We start from the raw sequence: 20,004 nt of genomic DNA on the forward strand, positions 1-20,004 counted from the left end.
GTTCCTTTGGCGGAGAAGAAGTGCTCTGATTTTTAGAATTTTCAGCTTTCCTTCTCTGGTTTCTCCCCATCTTTGTGGTTTTATCTACCTTTAGTCTTTGGTGATGGTGACATACAGATGGTATTGTGGTGTGGGTGTCCTTTCTGTTTGTTAGTTTTTCTTCTAACAGTCAGGACCCACAGTTGCAGGTCTGTTGGAGTTTGCTGGAGGTCCACTCCAGACCCTGTTTGCCTGGATATCAGCAGCGGAGGCTGCAGAACAGCAAATATTGCAGAATGGCTAATGTTGCTGCCTGATCCTTCCTCTGGAAGCTTCGTCTCAGAGGGGCACCTGACCATATGAGGTGTCATTCGGCCCTTACTGGGAGGTGCCTCCCAGTTAGGCTACTCAGTGGTCAGGGACCCACTTGAGGAGGCAGTGTGTCTATTCTCAGATCTCAAACTCCATGCTAGGAGAACCACTACTCTCTTCAAAGCTGTCAGACAGGGACGTTTAAGTCTGCAGAAGTTTCTGCTGCCCTTTGTTCAGCTATGTCCTGCCCCCAGAGGTGTAGTCTACTGAGGCAGGCAGGCGTCCTTGAGCTGTGGTGGGCTCCACCCTGTTCGACCTTCCCGACCGCTTTGTTTACCTACTCAAGCCTCAGCAATGGCTGACGCCCCTCTCCCAGCCTCGCTGCCGCCCTGCATTTCGATCTCAGACTGCTGTGCTAGTGGTGAGTGAGGCTCCATGGGCGTGATACCTTACGAGCCAGGTGCAGGATATAATCTCCTGGTGTGCCATTTGGTAAGACTGTTGGGAAAAGCTCAGTATTAGGGTGGGAGTGTCCTGATTGTCCAGGTACCTTCTGTCACGGCTTCCCTTGGCTAGGAAAGGGAATTCCCCTACCCCTTGCACTTCCTGGGTTAGGCGATGCCCCGCCCTGCTTTGGCTCATGCTCCACAGACTGCACACACTGTCCAACAAGCCCTAGTGAGGGTAACCTGGTACCTCAGTTGGAAATGCAGAAATCGCTTGTCTTCTGCGTCGCTCACACTGCGAGCTGTAGACTGGAGCTGTTCTTATTGGGCCATCTTGGAACCTCCCTCGTGCCATGTTTCTCAGCTCCATCAGGTCATTTAAGGTCTTCTCTGCATTGTTTATTCTAGTTAGCCATTCGTCTAACCTTTTTTCAAGGTTTTTAGCTTCTTGCAATGGGTTCAAACATAGTCCTTTAACTCAGAGAAGTTCGTTATTACTGAGCTTCTGAAGCCTACTCTGTCAACTCATGGAAGTCATTCTCCATCCAACTTTGTTCCATTGCTGGTGAGGAGCTGCAATCCTTCAGAGGAGAAGAGGCACTGTAGTTTTTGGAATTTTCAGCTTTTCTGCTCTGGTTTCTCCCCATCTTTGTGGTTTTATCTACCTTTGGTCTTTGATGTTGGTGACCTATATGTGGGGTTTTGGTGTAGATTTTTTTTTTGTTGATGTGGGTGCTGTTCCTTCCTGTTTGTTAGTTTTCCTTCTAACAGGTCCCTCAACTGCAAGTCTGTTGAAGTTTGCTGGAGTTCCACTCTAGACCCTGTTTGCCTGGGTATCACCAGCGGAGGCTGTAGAACAGCAAGTATTGCAGAAGAGCAAATATTACTGCCTTATCCTTCCTCTGGAAGCTTCATCCCAGACGGGCAGCTGCCTGCCTATATGAGGCGTCTGTGGGCCCCTGCTAGGAGGTGTCTCCCTGTTAGGACACATGGGGGTCAGGTACCCACTTGAGGAGGCAGTCTGTCTGTTTTCAGAGCTCAACCGCCATGCTGGGGTAACCACTGCTCTCTTCAAAGCCGTCAGACAGGAATGTTTAAGTTTGTAGCAGTTGCTCTCTTTTGTTCAGCTATGCCCTGCCCACAGAGGTAGAGTCTATACAGGCAGTAGACTGTGCTGAGCTGTGGTGGGCTCCGCCCAGTTCGAGCTTCCAGGCCACTTTGTTTACCTCCTCAAGCTTAAGCAACGGTGGACACTGCTCCCCGAGCCAGGTTGCCACCTTGCAGTTTGATCTCAGACTGCTGCGCTAGCAAGGCTCTGTGGGCGTGGGACTCCCTGGAGCCAGGCACAGGAGAGAATCTCCTTGTCTGCTGTTGCTAAGACCTTGGGAAAAGCACAGTATTTAGGCAGGAGTGTCCCGTTTTTCCAGGTAAAGTCTGTCCCGGCTTCCCTTGGCTAGGAAAAGGAAATCCCCCAACCCCTTGCACTTCCCAGGTGAGGTGACTCCCCACCCTGCTTCAGCTTACCCTTCATGGGCTGCACCCACTGTCCAACCAGTCCCAGTGAGAAAAACCAGGTACCTCAGTTGGAAATGCAGAAATCACCCATCTTCTGTGTTGATCACATTGGGAGTTGCAGACTGGAGCCGTTCCTATTTGGCCATCTTGGAATGGATCAATATAAAGTTTTGATAGTTGATTTAGGGTTTGAAGTTTGTTAATACTTCAGTGAAGAGTTTAGTGGGGAAAATGATGTTTCAAAGCATATGATTAAAATAGGAAATTTCAAGTGTAAGAGTGATAGGACCATCAAGAGAATTAATATTAAACTTTTCAAGTGGCATAAGTAAAAAGGTGGCTGGGGCAGGGCATGGTGGCTCATGCCCATAATCCCAGCACTTCAGGAGGCCAAGGCAGGCAGATTACCTGATGTCAGGAGTTTGAGACCAGTCTGACCAATGTGGCAAAACCCCGTCTCTACTAAAAGTACAAAAAACCAAAAAACAAAAAAAAAGAAATTAGCCAGGCATGGTGGCATGTGCCTGTAATCCCAGCTACTCGGGAGACTGAGGCAAGAGAATTGCCTGAACCTGGGAGGCGGAGTGAGCCGAGATCAGTGAGCCAAGTTTGAGCCACTGCACTCCAGCCTGGGTGACAGAGTGAGGCTCCGTCTCAAAGAAAAACGGTGACTGGGTGTGGTGGCTCATGTGTATAATCCCAGCATTTTGGGAGGCCGAGAGGAGAGGATTGCTTGAGCTCAGGGCTCGAGACCAGTCTGGGCAACATGGTGAAACCTCATCTCTACAAAAAATACAAAAATTAGTCAGTTGTCATGGCATGTGCCTTTAGTCCCAGCTACTTGGGAGGCTGAGGTGGAAGGATTGATTGAGCCCAAGAGGTTGAGGCTGCAGTGAGCTGTGATCATGCTGCTGCACTCTAGACTGGGTGACACAGTAAGATCCTCTCGGCAAAAGCAAAAAGGAAAAAAAAAGGTATGATAAATAGTTTCATGATGTGGTATTCTAGATGTTTCAAAACTCAAACTTTTACTCTTTAGTATTCTCTGTTCATATAGGTGTCATGGAGCTTATTTGCAGAAAAATGTTTGAGTTTTTGTGTTTTTTGTTTTTGTTTTTTTTTGAGACAGAGTCTCACTTTGTTGCCCAAGCTAGGATCTCTGCTCACTGCAACCTCCGCCTCCTGGGTTCAAGCGATTCTCCTGTCTCAGCCTCCCGAGTAGCTGAGATTACGGGTGCCCACCACCATGCCTGGTTAATTTTTATATTTTTAGTAGAGGCAGAGTTTCACCATGTTGGTCAGGCTGGCCTCGAACTCCTGACCTCAGGTGATCTGCCCAGCTTTGCCTCCCAAAGGGCTGGGATTACAGGTGTGAGCCGCGCGCCTGGCCGAGTTTTCTGTTTTATAAGAGCGTAGCCTGTGTAATAGCTTGAAAACAGTCCATTTGTGACCTAGGATCTAATCAATGTTGACTTCTGTTTTCCTTTAAATTAGTTTTATTGTTCAGAGGTAATTTGAAAATGGTTAGCTACTGGCTGATTTTGTCTTTTTAAGCTTTAAAGCTTTTAAGCTGTTTAAGCTTTCTACATTGAGTATCAATACATATGTGAGATTTTAGTCTTTATATTCTCCTGTATATAAGAAACACTGCATTGAGCATTTAGGGTTAATTTACTTTAGCTAGTGGTGTTCTATTCCTTGATAATTAAATTTCTTGGAGATCATGGAATTGAAATAATATCTTAGAGGTAGTTTTATCACTTGGTTAAGAATTTTAGCTTAAGGCCGGGCGCTGTGACTCACGCCTGTAATCCCAGCACTTTGGGAGGCTGAGGTGGGTGGATCATGAGGTCAAGAGTTCGAGACCATCCTGGCTAACACGGTGAAACCCCATCTCTGCTAAAAATACAAAAACAAAACAATTAGCCAGGTGTGGTGGTGGGTGCCTGTGGTCCCAGCTACTCGGGAGGCTGAGGCAGGAGAATGGTATGAACCCCGGAGGCAGAGCTTGCAGTGAGCCAAGATCACACCACTGCACTCCAGCCTGGGTGACAGATCTAGACTCCGTCTCAAAAAATAAAAAATAAAAAAAGAATTTTAGCTTAATAGATGCACAGATAGGTTGCATCTTTTGTGTTACCAGCTGTGTATTTGGATTATTTGACCTCTTTAAATCTGTTTGCACATCAGTAAAATAGAGTCAATATTATTGTGCCTCATGGGGGTGTTGTAAGGATTGAATGGGCAATACATGTGTTTGATATAGTCCTTGGCGAATAATGTTCAACAAATGTTAGCTATTATTAAGTCAGTTAAGTATAAAGGATTCAGAGTTTACACCAAGGTTGTGGTCTAGGTTTGATATTATTCAGGTTTGAAACTTCATTTAATATGAGCTTTTTCATTGTCCCCTCTGCTTTTGACAGAACATAGGTGGGAAGAAGAGGGTTCAGAGTCTCTTTCATTCCAGTTCTGTGCTTTTTTAGCCAGACTAGCAAGTGGGTTGCTTTTTTTTTTTTTTCCCAGAGATAGGATCTCACTTTGTCACCCAGGCTGGAATGCAATAGCATGACCATTGTTCATTGCTGCTTTATTTTCCGGGCTCAAATGATCCTCCTGCCTCAGCCTCCCAGATAGGCAGGACGACAGGCATGTGCCACTGCACCTAACTTTTTTTATTTTTAATAGAGATGAGGTCTTACTGTATTGCCCAGGCTGTTCTTCAACTCCTGAGCTCAAGCAATCTTCCCACCTTGACTCCCAAAGTTCTAGGATTACAGGCATCAACCACTGTGCCCAGCTCTTAATAGATTTTAAGAGATAGACTCTATTGTAAGTTTAAAATCTTTGAATCTTCTCCCATAGAAACACATATGCAAATTTTTTTGCACTATTGTGGTGAGGGACAGTTCATGGTGCTGCCTTTCAAGCCTACTTATAGACTCCCTGTTCTGGAGAAAGAATTCATTTCAGCATAAAGTTACTAAAGAGGGAGTATGGGGCTGGTTTAGACAGTCTTGGAGCCCCCAAATAAGACAAGAAAAGCACCTGTAGTTGTTAGGTTTCTGTATTAGTCCATTTTCATACCGTTATGAAGAAATGCTCAAGACTGGGTAACTTATAAAGAAAAAGATGTTTAATGGACTCACAGTTCCACATGGCTGGGGAGGCCTCACAATCATGGCAGAAGGTGAAGGAGGAGCAAAGGTATGTCTTACATGGCGGCAGGCAAGAGAGTGTGTGCAGGGAAACTGCCCTTTATAAAACCATCCAATCTTGTGAGACTTACTCACTTTCGTAAGAATAGCGCAGGAAAACCTGCCCCCTTGATTCATTTACCTGCCACTAGGTCCCTCCCATGACATGTGAGGATTATGGGAGCTGCAATTCAAGATGAGATTTGAGTGGGGACACAGCCAAACCATGTCAGTTTCTTTTTATTCTAATGCCTGTATACCATCAATAATTTCTTGTATTACTTGATTCTAGTAGTCGTGATTGTTAGCAACCATGTTCGAGAAATTTTCAGTGTCTTATCACTGCCTAATGCCACTTCTGAGAGTAGGATATTACTTCTGTGAGCAAAACAGTTTATTTTGATACAGTACTACTAGAGTGTAATAGAGGTATCAACAAGTAATATTTATCAGTTGCTTTCTATGTGCCTATGCATTCCCAGCTAAGCACTTTACCTGCATTATTTTATTTGTATAAAAGCATGTTTCACTATTACCCCATTTAGCAAATGGAAAATCTCAGGCTTAATACTTTGCCCAAAGTCACACAACTTTAAGTGGGAGAGTCTGGATTCAAACCCAAGTGTGTAAATTTGTGTTCTCATATCTGCTATGTGGAGTTGCCAGAGTTAAAGACATTTAGTGCTGTGCTTTAGTTAACTTGTGTCTCCACATCTTAGCCCTTTGAAATAATGAAATACTTTCTCTTTTCCTGTCACACCAAATGGTAGTTGTAATTAATATCTCTGGTATTGATTTGGCATGTGAAATAAACTTTATAAGATCAAATAAGCTTATTTTCTGAAATTTATTATCATACTTTAGGGAAGAACTTTTCTATTAAAATTGTGCTGCAACTTGGCTGTAGAAGTCATTAAACCAAAAACTACTTGCTTATTTGAAGTTCAGTTTTCCAGTAGGCTTTGATCTGAAAGAGCCAGGATGGCAAGTAGTAGAGAGCTTTTATTTATGTATTCTGATGAGGAAATACATTACTTAGGTGGATTTATTATGAATAAATATCCATGATACCATAAATACTTTATCATAAACTGAGGCTGATTACAATTTAAGCCACATAGCTTAAATCAGTGTATAGTGTTTTTTTAAAAAAATCTATATTTCTGTTCTTTGTTTGGTTTAAAATAGCTATGTTCAAGCTGATTTAAACAGTCTGCTTTCTAATCTGTTCCTGCCCACAAGACCACCTTAGGTTCTGAATGCCAATAGAAGTTCTTCTTCCCCTGATGATTTCCCCCCCCCCCCCCGGACCTTTTCTGATTCTGGCTAAGGTACAGCCCTCCTGGGGGTCTTCTGTCTCTTCCAGAGCTCCTCAGCTTTTCCTTGCCCTTCCCTCAAGCATCTGAAAGGAACTTGATATTCACATGATGATTGTATTGCTTCAGATTGTTTTGAATTTGACTGATTTTGCATTTGCAGTAGTTTGGACAGCTTAGGTAAGGGAAGATTTGTGCTCTCTTGGAGATGAGAATCTAGGTAGTTAAGTAAGTGCTGGGATATGGAGTTTATGTCTTAGAGAGCTTTGAAGTGTTTTAAAATAATCATTCATATTCATGGTCAGTGTACAATAAAATGAGTTTTATTGTCTCCTTATTCAGAAATAGAAAAGTTGGTAAAATGAAGTAAATAAAATCTATTGAGAATGATATTTAACCTGCATTTAGCTTCATTTAAAGTAAAACTAGACAAAAGTAGACTTTGAGGTTTTCATTTGATCAGTTTTGTACACTGTGCATTTGTTTGTACTAACTATAGATACAGATAGAGGAAGGTGGACTAGTTTTAACATAGTTCCATTTGTATTTGAAAGCAATGTTTTAGAAATAGTTTTTGAGTAGGACTTCTTAATTTTTAAAACGTATTCAGTATCTTCTAATAGATTTCCTAACTAGAAATTATAATTAGGCATTTTTAGCTTCTAGAATGTGTCTATGAATTTGGAACCAAGGGAGTGGACATAGCTGTTGTGAAGCCTGTAGACATTATTCAACCCCTTTTTAGAGCACATATTTTATATATTTATAATGTAAAACATTTTAATAGTCTGGTTTCTTGGCACACAAAATAGAAGTAAAAACTCTAAGTGAAACAAACAGAATATTAAGTTATATTCTTCATTCTTTGCCAGAGGGACAGGGAAATAGAAATATACTTTAGAAGTGTCTGTTTCAAAATAGTAAAAGAAAAATGATTATTAGAAGTGATGTTTTGTATAGTGACCCTAGAGAGATGAGTCATACATAGGATTTCTATTCAATATTATAAAAATAGCATTTTAAATTGTAGATTTTGATGTTGGTTATTTTTCATTAATAATTTTTCTCAGCCGTATGGTCATTAATACCAACTTTGGTGTAATATAGTACTGATACAATTACTATAAGATGTGGAACCATTTAATTTAAATCTGACTGACATAGAAAACATTATTAATGAACCATTAAAATTTGCTCTTTTGTACCTTGGGGGAAATGGCTGATTCTAGAGCAGGGGTCTCCAACCCCTGGGCTGCAGGCTTGTACTGGTCCGTGGCCTGTTAGGAACCAGGCCACATAGCAGGAAGTGAGCAGCTAGCTAGCCTTACCACCCGGTCTCCGCCTCCTGTCAGATCAGCAGTGGCATTAGATTCTCATAGGAGCACAAACCCTATTGTGAACTGTGTGTACAAGGGATCTAGGTTGCAGGCTCCTTATGAGAATCTAATGCTGATGATCTGAGACAGTTTCATCCTGAAACCATCCCACCCCACCATACATAGAAAAATTGTTTTCCACGAAACAGGTCCCTGGTGCCAAAAAGGCTGGGGACCGCTGCTTTACTGTATTCATGTTAACTCATTGCCATGTTTGTACACTGGTTATAGAAATGTAAAAAACTTAAAATAGTCAAGACAACTTTGAAAAAGAACAATAAAGTTGATGGACTAACACTATCTAATTAGAAGTCTTACTAGAAAACTTCAAAATCAAAATAGTATAATATTGACGAAAAGGTAGACAAATAGAAGAGTGGGAGAGAATGGCGAGCCCAGAAATAAACCCACCCATAGACAAACTACTAATTTTGAGAAAGGTACAAAGGGAATGCAATACAGAAAGGACAGTCTTTTTAAGAAATGATGTTAGAACAATTGGATAACCAAAAAAGAACTTCATACTTGATGTGATATTTTAAAAAATTAGCTCAAAAAAGAACATAGACTTGAATGTAAAACTGAAAATAGAAAACTAGAAAAAAAGAGGAAAAAAAAATCTTTACATCCTTGGCTTGGCAGCTTTCTCAGAAATAACAGTAAAATCAAGATATATAAAAGAACAAGTGTGAATATACTGTAGTTCATAAAAAGGCAAAACTCCTCTTCAAAGAAACTTTCTTCTTCCTCCTCCCCCCCTTCCCCTCCTCCTGTTTCTCTCGCTTCCCCCCTCCTCCCATTTCTCCCTCTTCCCCTCCTCCCATTTCTCCCTCTTCCCCTCCTCCCATTCCTCCCTCTTCCCCTCCTCCTATTCCTCGCTCTTCCACTCCTCCCATTCCTCCCTCTTCCCTCCTCCTTCCCCTCCTCCCTCTTCCCCCCTCCTTCCCCTCCTCTCATTCCTCCCTCTTCCCCCCTTGTCCTCCTCCTCTTCCTCCCTCCTCCTCTTCCTCCTTTCTCCTCTTCCTCCCTCCTCCTCCTCCCTCCTTCCCCTCCTCCTCTTCCTCCCTCCTCCTCTTCCTCCCTCCTTCCACTCCTCTCCTCCTCCCCTCTCCCTCTCTTCCCCTCCCCCTCTCTTCCCCTCCCCCCTCTCCCTGTCCCCCTCCTTCCCTCTCCCCCTACCTCCTCCCCCTCCTCCCTCCTCCCCTTCCTCCCTCCTCCCCTCTCCCCCTACCTCCTCCCCCTCCTCCCTCTTCTCCTTCCTCCCTCCTCTCCCTCCTCGTCCAATACTACTACTACTACTTCTTCTTCCTCTTCCTCCTCTTTCTCCTCTTCCTCTCCCCCCCCCCCCCCTTTTTTAAATGAAGATGGGTGTCTGCTATGTTGCCCAGGCTGGTGTCAAACTCCTGGCCTCAAGCAATCCTCTTGCCTCAGGGCCTGAATAGCTGAGATTACAGGTGTGAGCCATTACGCCAGCTCCCAAAAGACACTCTTAAAAGAATGAAAAGACAAGCAACAGACTCCTTTGTCAAGCGTATATCTGAAAGAGGACTTGTACTTCTAGAATATAGTATTAAAAACTGTCACAACTCAATGATAAGGGAAAAAGCAATCTAATTACAACATCAGAAAAAGATTTTCACTAGTTCATGAAAGAAGATCTGTATATGACAAAAAGCACATAAAAAGATGCTCAACAATATTACTTATTAGGAAGATGCAAATTAAAACCACATAAGATATCACTATACATCTATTAGAATAGCTAGAATTAAGAAGACCATAACAAGTGTTAGTGAGATGTGGAGAAGCTGAAATACTCATGTACTGCCAGTGGGGATGAAAAATAGAACAACTAGGCCGGGCGCGGTGGCTCACACCGGTAATCCCAGCACTTTGGGAGGCTGAGGTGGGCAGATCACTTGAGGTTAGGAGTTCGAGACCAGCCTGACCAGCATGGACAAACCCTGTCTGTACTAAAAGTACAAAATTAGCTGGGCATGGTGGCCCACGCCTGTAATCCCAGCTACTCGGGAGGCTGAGACAGGAGAATCGCTTGAACCTGGGAGGCGGTTGCGGTGAGCCGAGATCACGCCATTGCACTCCAGCCTGGGCAACAAGAGCAAAACTCCATCTCAAAAAAAAAAAAAGAAGAAAAATAGAACAACCTGTTTGTAAAACAGTTTGGCTGTTTCTTAAAAAGTTATACCTATGATATGTTCCAGCCTTTCCCACTTGTAGGTATTTACCTAAGAGAAGAAGGAAATATATGTTCATGGGAAGACTTGTACATGACTATTAATAATAGCTTTATTATCAATAATAACAATAATAACTTTATTTGTAATAATAAAAAACTAGAAACAACCTAAATGTCCAACAGTGAATGAATAAACTGTGGTATATTTACACAATGGAATACTACTCAACAATGAAAAGGAATGAACTTTTGATACATGCCACAAAACTGGGTGAATCTCAGAATAGTGGTACTGAGTAAAATGAGCCAGACAAGAAAAAAAGACTATATAATATATGATCCCATTTATATAAAACTCTAAAATAGTCAAACTATGGTAACAGAAAAGGAGTGGGTAGGGTAGGGCTACCAAGGGTTTCAAGGAACTTTGGGGATATGCTCACCGTAGTGATTGGGGAATCAGGTATATAAACGTGTCAAAACTTATTAAAGCGATATTTTAAACATTTACAATTCATTGTATGTTGATTATAATTCTAAATGCTGTTTAATAAAAGAAGAAAATGAATAAGTTTTTTTGTCAAGAGGGATTGTGGTGCAGTTGGAAATTGAAAGGACAAAGTGAGGTTAGAATAACGATATCTAATGTTAGTATGACGAGTTCACACAAGTTATTACCATATTGTTAACTTGAGGCCTCAGGTTGTTGCCACTTTTTTTTTTTGTTTATGCTTTTAAGGTTTGAATGTCATTCTGCAGGTGAGTGTAAAGATAATGAGAAAAATGACATTTTCCCTTTTTTGGGAATGACATTTCCTTTTTTCTTTCTAACCCCCTTTTTTCTTTCTTTTTTTTTTTTTTTTAAAGGAGTGACAGTTCATTTAGATTCTTTGTATTCTTCTTCGTCTATATTTGTCAGTTTGCTGTACATGTACTCCAAGCTGCAGGATTTCATAATTGGGGCAATTGGTAAGTTGTTTTTTTGTTTTTCTTTTTCTTTTTCTTTTTTTTTTTTTTTTTACTAGTTTTCAGCTTTAATATTGTATTATAATTTTTGGCTTCCTAACCTAGTTAACACAGAAAAACCAGATTAGAAAAAATAAAAGCAAAAATTGTTTTAAAAATGCAATTTTAAAATGTCATAAGGCATAAACTTTGGACAAGCTTGTCTCTTTGAAGATTATGTTCCCATCTTTAAAAACAGCACATTTTATCTAGTTTAAATAAATATATGTATGTAAGGGGCACTAAGAGGAAGACTGCAGAAGAGACTGAGGTGGTCAGAGAGATAGAGGGACCAAGGAATGTAGAAGGGGCAGGAAAGAATTTCAGGGATTTTAAGGAAAAGGATACCTATTATGTGTAAAGCCCTATTTTAGGTGTACAAACAGATATCTTTTTATATATGAGTATACATGGACACTTGTCTTTGAAAGGTAGAATCACTGCACATACGTATATACATACATCTTTAAACAATCGAATCATTCTCATGGCTCATTCAGTGGGGGACCCTCAGAAATGGAGACTATCTGGACCCAGGCTAGGAGGTAATAGCAGATTTAGGTCTCTCTTTACACTCTGATGCAAACATTCCTTGAGTGAAATGGTGAGTGGAAGAGTACACATCTCTAAAAGTATCTGTTCCTCTTTTCTTTCTTTTATACTGACTTGCATTCAGCTGTATTCTTACATGCCAGAAGCATATGTGATGCAACTTTGTTCCACTGTGTACATAAACCAAAATTGAAATTAGCGTTTAATTAGAGTGTGTTGAGGACTTAAATTTAGTATGCTGCTACTGAAGTGGAGTAGTGATTGGCAGTCAGACAACTCTTAGCAGTTCTGCAGAGCTCCTAATGGTCATAAATATATGCAGAGAATTTATATAGATATTTTAAATCAGTTCTCAGAAAAAGTAGTTTTTATTATTATTTTAAATAGTATCTAGTTTTTGGTATTTTAGGGAAAGGAAGTGTTTTAAATGTTTAATTAAAAATATACTGCTTACTTTAACAGTACAAGGTTTTTTTTATTCTTGCGAAATTGAGGTAATTTCTTTTGCTTTTTAGCACAGACATAGGGAAAATGCTAAAATTGAGCATAACAGCATGTATGTGACTAAATAGCGTACAAAGAGTCTGCTAATGAGGGTGCATATAGAATTGACCTGTTTTAAGATAGACCCACATGTAATTCAGATTTTTTAGGTTAAACTTTTTACTTTTAGGTAATTGTAGATTCACATACAATCGTAAGAAATAATGCAGAGATCTCAGGTACCCTTTATCTAGTTTCTCCCAATGGTACTAATCTTGCAGAACTATGGTAAAATATAAAAACCAAGATCTTGACGTTGATAGTAAAGATACAGCACATTTTCATCACCAGCGGATTCCTCATGTCGCTTTTTCATAGCCACACTCAAAACCTCCCTTTTCCCCCTCACTCCTTAACCCCTGGCAATCCCTAATGTGTTCTTCATTTCTGTTGTTTTGTCATTTCAAGAAGGTTATAGATGTGGAATCATAGTCTATAGCCTTTGGCTTTTTTCACTCAGTGTTATTTTCTGGAGATTTATCCAGGTTGTTATGTGTATCTGTAGTTTATTCCAATTGGTTGGTTGGTTGAGACAGAGTCTCACCCTGTCACCCAGGCTGTAGTGCAGTGGGGTGATCTCAGCTCACTGCCTCCACCTCCTCGGTTCAAGTGATTCTCATGCCTCAGCCTCCCAGTTACTAGCTGGGATTACAGGCACCTCCCACCCAGCCCAGCTAAGTTTTCTGTTTTTAGTAGAGACAGGATTTCACCATGTTGCCAGTTAGGTCTTGAACTCCTGGCCTCATGTGATCTGCCCACCTCAGCCATCCAAAATGCTGGGATTACAAGCATGACCTACCATGTCTGGGCTCCTTTTTATTTTTGAGTAGTGTTCTATGATACGGATGTATCACAGGTTATTTAACGGTTCACCAGTTGAAGGACATCAGTATTGTGTCCAGTTTTGGACTATTACAAATAAAGCTGCCACGAAATTTGTGAATAGATTTTTGTGTGAACATAATTTTCATTTCTCTGTGATACATGCCAAGAGTGTAATTATTGGGTTATATGGACGTTGTATATTTAGTTTTTTAAAGAAACAAACTGTTTTCTAGAGTGGCTGTACTATTTTACACTCCTACCAACAAGTATGAGCAATTTAGTCTCCACTTCCTCACCAGCATTTGGTGGTTATAACTTTTTCTTTTAGCCATCCTAATAGGTGATATCTCATTGTGGTTTTGAACATCTTTTCATGTGCTTATTTGTTGTCTTTATGTCCTCTTGCTAAAATGTCTCTTCATGTCTTTTATCCATTTTCTTAATAATTTTTTTGTTCTGTTGAGCTTTGAAAGTTATGTATATTCTAGATGTGAATCCGTTGTTGGATATATGGTTTGTAAATACCTTCTTCCATAATTCAGCAGAATTGAAAATAAACATTTTTAAAAATGTAGTAGTAGGCCAGGCACGGTGGCTCACGCCTGTAATCCCAGTGCTTTGGGAGGCCAAGTCAGGTGGATCATGAGGTCAGGAGTTTGAGACCAGTCTGACCAACATGGCGAAACCCCATCTCTACTAAAAATACAAAAAGTAGCCAGGCGTGGTGGCGCACACCTGTAATCCCAGCAACTCAGGAGGCTAAGGCAGGAGAATCGCTTGAACCCAGGAGGTGGAGGTTACAGTGAGCCGAGATCATGCCACTACACTCTAGCTTAGGCGACAGAGCGAGACTTTGTCTCAAAAAAAGTAATAAACTCAAAACTCGTAAGCTTAAAAAATGTACAGCTTAAAAAATGTACAGTCTGGAATTAAACACTTGAGCCTCTGGAGTTTGGTTTGCTTTCGAATTCAGACTATGCCATTTATAAGCTGTATGACTTCAGGCAAGTTACTGAATATCTCAGTTCCTCATTTGTAAAATTAGGGATTTAAAACGCATCTGTCCTATTGGGTGGGTTGTGAGAGTTAAATGCGCTAATACACATAAAGAACTTGAACATTGCTTGACTGGTAAGTGTTGAATATGTGTTAGATATTATGCTATTTTTAAAAAGTTTACATTAACTTTTGCCTAATTACACTTTTTATTACTTTGTAGTGGTTGGATTTCATCCCTTACTGGTCTCAACCAAAATATTCCTGTTGGAATCATGATGATAATCATAGCAGCACTTTTCACAGCGTCAGCAGTCATCTCACTAGTTATGTTCAAAAAAGTAAGTGAAATGTTATGTCTAAATTTTTATAGTGAACCTGATGTAAAGTTTTCATTTTCCCATTTTGCTGTAATTTGGTGTAACCTGAAGCCATTTTATCGTTATTGTACAAGCTTGCTTTCTGAGGATTACTTTTTACAATTAAAAGTTATACATAGGTACATTTTAGAAAATTGCATCACTTTTTAAACTTCAGTAAAAAGGGAGTATTTTAAAATCATTTTAACTGAAAGCTTTCATGAGTTAAAGAGTCAGCCTCATTTTTAAAATTTGGATTTTTAAATATATGCTAAATTTCTTTTTTTTAATATGAAGCATATTAGCCTGATTAATGAATAGAAGCAAAACTGTTATATGGTGTGTACTGTTCATTCATATATACTTCTTAGGTTTGGTTTTTTTGGTTTTTTAAAATTTTTTATTATAAATTCAGAGGAAACGTGCAAGTTTGTTACATGGTTATGTTGCATAATGCTGGGGTTTGGGCTTCTATTGAACCCATCACCCAAATAGTGAACATAGTACCTGATAGTTTTTCAAGCTTTGCTCTTCTCCCTCCCTTTTGGAGTCCCCAGTGTCTGTTGTATCCATCTTTATGTCTGTGTGAACCCTTTGTTTAGCTCCCGCTTCTGAGTGAGAACATGCAGTATTTGATTTTCTGTTTATGTGTTAATTCACTTAGGATAATGGCCTCCAGCTGCATCTATGTTGCTATGAAGGACGTAATTTCATTTTTTTATGTGGTATAGTATTTCATGGTGTATATGTATCACATTTTCTTTATTCAGTCTACTATTTATGGACACTTTGGTTGATTCTATGACTTTGCTATTGTGAATAGTGCTGCAATAAGCATATGAGTGCAGGTGTCTTTTTGATAAAAGGATTTCTTTTCCTTTGGTTAGATACCCAGTAGGGGGATTGCTGGGTTGAGTGGAAGTTCTATTTTTACTTCTTTGAGAAATCTCCATACTGTTTTCCATAGAAGTTGAAGAAATGTACATTCCCATCAATGGTATATAAGCATTCCATTTTCTCTGCATCCTTGCCAACATCTGCTATTTTTTGACTTTTTAATAATAGCCATTTTGACTGGTGTGAAATGGTAATTATTGTGGTTTTGATTTGCATTTCTCTGATTGGTGATGTTGAGATTTCTTATGTTTGTTGGCTGTTTGTATGTCTTTATTCAAGAATCGTCTGTTGATGTCCTTTGCCTACTTTTTAATGGGGTTGTTTTTTTTCTTGTTGATTTAAGTCCTTTATAAATTCTGATTGTTAGTCCTTTGTCAGATGCATAGTTTGCACATATTTTCTCCCATTCTTTAGATTGTCTGTTTACTCTGTTTATTCTCGCTCTTTCTTTCTTTCTTTCTTTCTTTCTGTCTTTCCTCTGTCTCTGTCTTCCTGTCTTTCTTTCTGTTGCCTAGGCTGGAGTGTAGTGGTGTGATGTTGGCTCACTGCAGCCTCTGCCTCCTGGGTTCAAGCAGTTCTCACGTTTTAGCCTCCTGAGTAGCTGGGATTACAGGTGTGGCACCCGGCTAATTTTTTTGTATTTGTTATAGAGATGATTTTGCCATGTTGGCCAGTCTAGTCTCTAACTCCTGACCTGAAGTGATCCACTTGCCTTGGCTTCCCAAAGTTTGGGAGTACAGGCGTGAGCCACCGCACCCGGCCTATATCTTGAAACTTTACTCAAGTTATTTATCAGGTTTAGGAGTCATTTGGAGGAATCGTTAGGATTTGTAACTGCCCAGTTGTTTTAGCTACACTTCTTCCTGGAGAATTCCCAAGTCTATTTTCACATCCTTAAATAAAAAAATCATTAGTGTTTTTATTTGTTTATTTAAAGTTTTGTTTTGTCTTGCATATATATAATTTTGATATATTTTATACGTATTCAAACATGATATTGAGACCTTGGGAATAACACCTATGTTTTAAATGATAAAGACTTTTTGATAGTTCTCACTTTAAAGAAAATAAGTACTTATAATTTTTTTACTATTTTATTTCTTGAGGATATGTATGAGAAATGCATAGAAATAATTTTACCTTATATTTAAAACCACTTTGTACTCTTTCAGTACTTTACTCAGATATTTGCCTTTTATCCTTCTCAAAACCCTATGAAGGTTAAACCGTGTCTGTTCTTCCATATTTTCTCCATTTGAAATTTTTAACTTCTCTTCTGCACCAAACACACATACCATTGACACTCAGCTTTCTAATGTTACTTTTCCAGTTTTCCTTTTCCAGTTTCCTTTTCCAGTTTTCCTCCTCCTTAACCTCTGTAGCTTTCTATACCACAGGTGGCTCCTCTGCTAAGACTTTGCAATGATGTTCTAATTCTCCTGCCTCTGTGGCTATTCTTTCTCATCCATGTCTTTATCCAGTTCATAATAAGGTCTTAAATGTAATCGGCTCTTTGTGCTGTGCAGTCATTTTCTTTGGGAATTTCATCTTCCCTTATTTTTTTCAGTTTCTTCTCTACCTAGGTGACCTAGAATCTTGGAATTGGAAAAGATAATGCTTTGCATAAACCTTTAGTTGCATCTTCAGTTTGTCATTTTCATCTCCAGTTGTTGATTGATGTCATCTTTTCACAGTAATGCATCATAAACTCTTCAGTTTCTTAGTGCTAGATGTTCCTTTTGAATGTTCTGATTAATATTCAAGAAGCGTTTATTAAGACCATATATTGTATAGATTCAGTTATTATGAAATATCTAAAATGGGCAAATATATAGAGACAGAAAATATATTACAGCTTGACTGTGGCTTATGGGTGGGGTGGGGAGTGGGGGTAATGAAAGTATTCTAAAATTAGGTTGTGTAGATGTTATAGTCACAACTCTATGACTATACTAAAAATCATTGAATTATACACTTTAAAGGGTAAATTGCATAGTATACAGATTTTATCTTACTGAAGCTTTTTTTTTTTTTTTTTTTTAAGAAACACTTATTGAATACCTACTATGAATGAGATGGCAATAAGCACTTTATGTAATTCCATTGAACATTTTTGTCAGTGCTGTGATTGCTTCTGTCAGTGCTTCCATTACCTTTTTTTTTTTTTTTTGAGGCAGAATCTTGCTCTGTCGCCAGGCTGAAGTGCAATGGCGTGATCTCGGCTCACTGCAGCCCCTGCCTCCCAGGTTCAAGCAATTCTCCTGACTCAGCCTCCCAAGTAGCTGGGATTACAGGCATGCACCACCACACTTAGCTTTTTTTTTTTTTTTTTGAAATGGAGTCTTGCTCTGTCACCAGGCTGAAGTGCAGTGGCACGATCTCTGCTCACTGCAACCTCCAGCTCCCTGGTTCAAGCAATTCTCCTGCCTCAGCCTCCTGAGTAGCTGGAATTACAGGCGTGCGCCACCATGCCCAGCTAATTTTTGTATTTTTAGTTGAGACAGGGTTTTACCATGTTGGCCAGGATGGTCTTGATCTCCTGACCTCATGATCCACCTACTGGGATTATAGGCATGAGCCACCATGCCCAGCTGCTTCCATTACTTTTTAATTCACTTTCTTAGATCCCTTTTTAGTATCTTTTCCATCTTTCTCTTCTTTTCCATTTCCAACCTCAGCTAATCCCGAAATTTGTTTTTACAGGTTACTTACATTCCCTCATCCTTCTCGCAGTTCATTTAATATATAATTACCATATTAACCTTAAAAAAGGTTAATATATAATTACCTTATATATTTAATATATAATTACCATATTAACCTTAAAAAAAACCCCAAAAATCACTCTGCAGGTTTTTGATGTGGATCTGGGATTGGGAATGGGATTTTGGTGGCAGTGCGAAGAAGGGCTACATTCAGAAACACCAGCATCGCTAAGGTTGTAAAAACACACTACATGCCATAAATTTAGTCAGCAAATGGGCCTTAATAACCTAATGATGAAATCACTTTTATTGTGCTCAGCGATACTCTGGGCCCTACACAGAACACTTTACCAGTATTATGCCATTTTGTCCTCTCAAGGAATCCCAGGTTGGCATTATAGTGGTGGTGGGAAGAAGGGCTAGTGGTGACATCTCACAGCTCCGTGATTAACACTTTTTTCCTAGTCAAACTGTACTGCTCAGTTTCTTCAGATACATCATGTACATTCCTTTGTTCCAGATTTTGTTTATATGATGTTTTTAAATCCATGCATTAATTCGTCTTCTCGGCTAGTTGAAGACCTATTAGTGTTCTTTCAAGACCCAGCTCTGATCTTGCTGTGTCTCCCAGAATGTTTTTTGTTGCCTTGTATCTTAGGGACCATGTCATTCTCTATTTTCTTGGGGAAATTTAACTGTCTATATTGCTCACTGTGGGACCTAGGCATAAGCCAGTTTATATGCCTTATGGTGCATGTATTCTGGGTACCCACCTGTTAAGCACCCCCAGCGTGAACAAGTCTTTTAGCATTGGAATTAGATGAGAAGAGCAAGAGTTTTGCTTTGGAACCATACAACTCAGGTTGAAATTTTGGCAACTTCACTTACAGCTGTGTGACCTGAGACAGGCTTCTGTAACCACTCAGGTTTAGTGTCCTGAACTGTACTCCAAGCTGCGTGAGAGTGGAGGCCTGTTCTGTATGCTTTCAGGTTGTATTCCTCACATCTGGAACAGTGACATGCAGTGATTAGCATGTGATATGCACTCAGATATTTGTTGAATAAAAGGAGGAATGGGAAGAGTAACCATTTTTATAGGGTTGGTGTGAGCGTTAAATGAAACAGTGAATGTAAACTGCACAGAACAGGGCCTTCTCAGTTAATAGTTTTCCTTTCTAATCTTGACCTCTTTATCATTTTATATTCAGGGTCTGGTTTAGTGTCTACTTTTGTTTAGTAAATGCCTTTATCAAGTCAGCATGCTATCAGAAACAGAAAGAATGATGAGGTTAATTGCAGGGAATTGGCTGGTGAGGTCAGTCTGATATCAAGAGGGCAGGCCGGAACTCTCAGGCAGAAGCTGAAACTCTAGTCCACAAGTGAGATTTCTTCTTCCTCAGAGGAACTCCAGTTCTGTTCTTAAGGCCTTTCAACAGATTGGATGGGGCATACCCAGATAATTTAGAACACTTCTTAAAGTCAACTGATGGTAGATGCCTATTACATCTACAAAATACCTTCACAACAACACCTAGGTTAGTGTTTGATTGAATAAGTGGAGACTATGGCCTAGCCAAATTAACACATAACACTGACCATTACAGTCAGTGTTGGAGAATTCCTTTATTATTTCACATGTATCACTGAGGGTGTTCTATAGAACTAGAAATGTAATACATTTAGAGTATAGTAGAGGGTTTTGTGGTGTGTGGCAGTTTTCACTCATTTGTTAAAGAGCTGTTATTGAGCATATATTATGTGCCAGGCACTGACCTGTGCATGAG

At 39.8% G+C, this 20,004-nt stretch overlaps 1 protein-coding gene across 3 annotated transcripts in view; it reads left to right on the forward strand.

Moving 5' to 3' along the window:
* SCAMP1 (secretory carrier membrane protein 1) overlaps nt 1–20,004 on the forward strand; it is a 122,849-nt gene that overhangs the window by 88,705 nt on the left and 14,140 nt on the right. For all 3 annotated transcript variants that reach the window (XM_065546396.1, XM_005557227.4, XM_005557228.4), the window contains 2 exons: nt 11,206–11,307; nt 14,483–14,600. In XM_065546396.1, coding sequence (XP_065402468.1) covers nt 11,206–11,307; nt 14,483–14,600 — 220 coding nt within the window. The remainder of the gene's footprint in view (nt 1–11,205; nt 11,308–14,482; nt 14,601–20,004) is intronic.

This window comes from Macaca fascicularis, chromosome 6, assembly GCF_037993035.2.
Source record: "Macaca fascicularis isolate 582-1 chromosome 6, T2T-MFA8v1.1".
NCBI classification, from domain to species: Eukaryota; Metazoa; Chordata; class Mammalia; order Primates; family Cercopithecidae; genus Macaca; species Macaca fascicularis.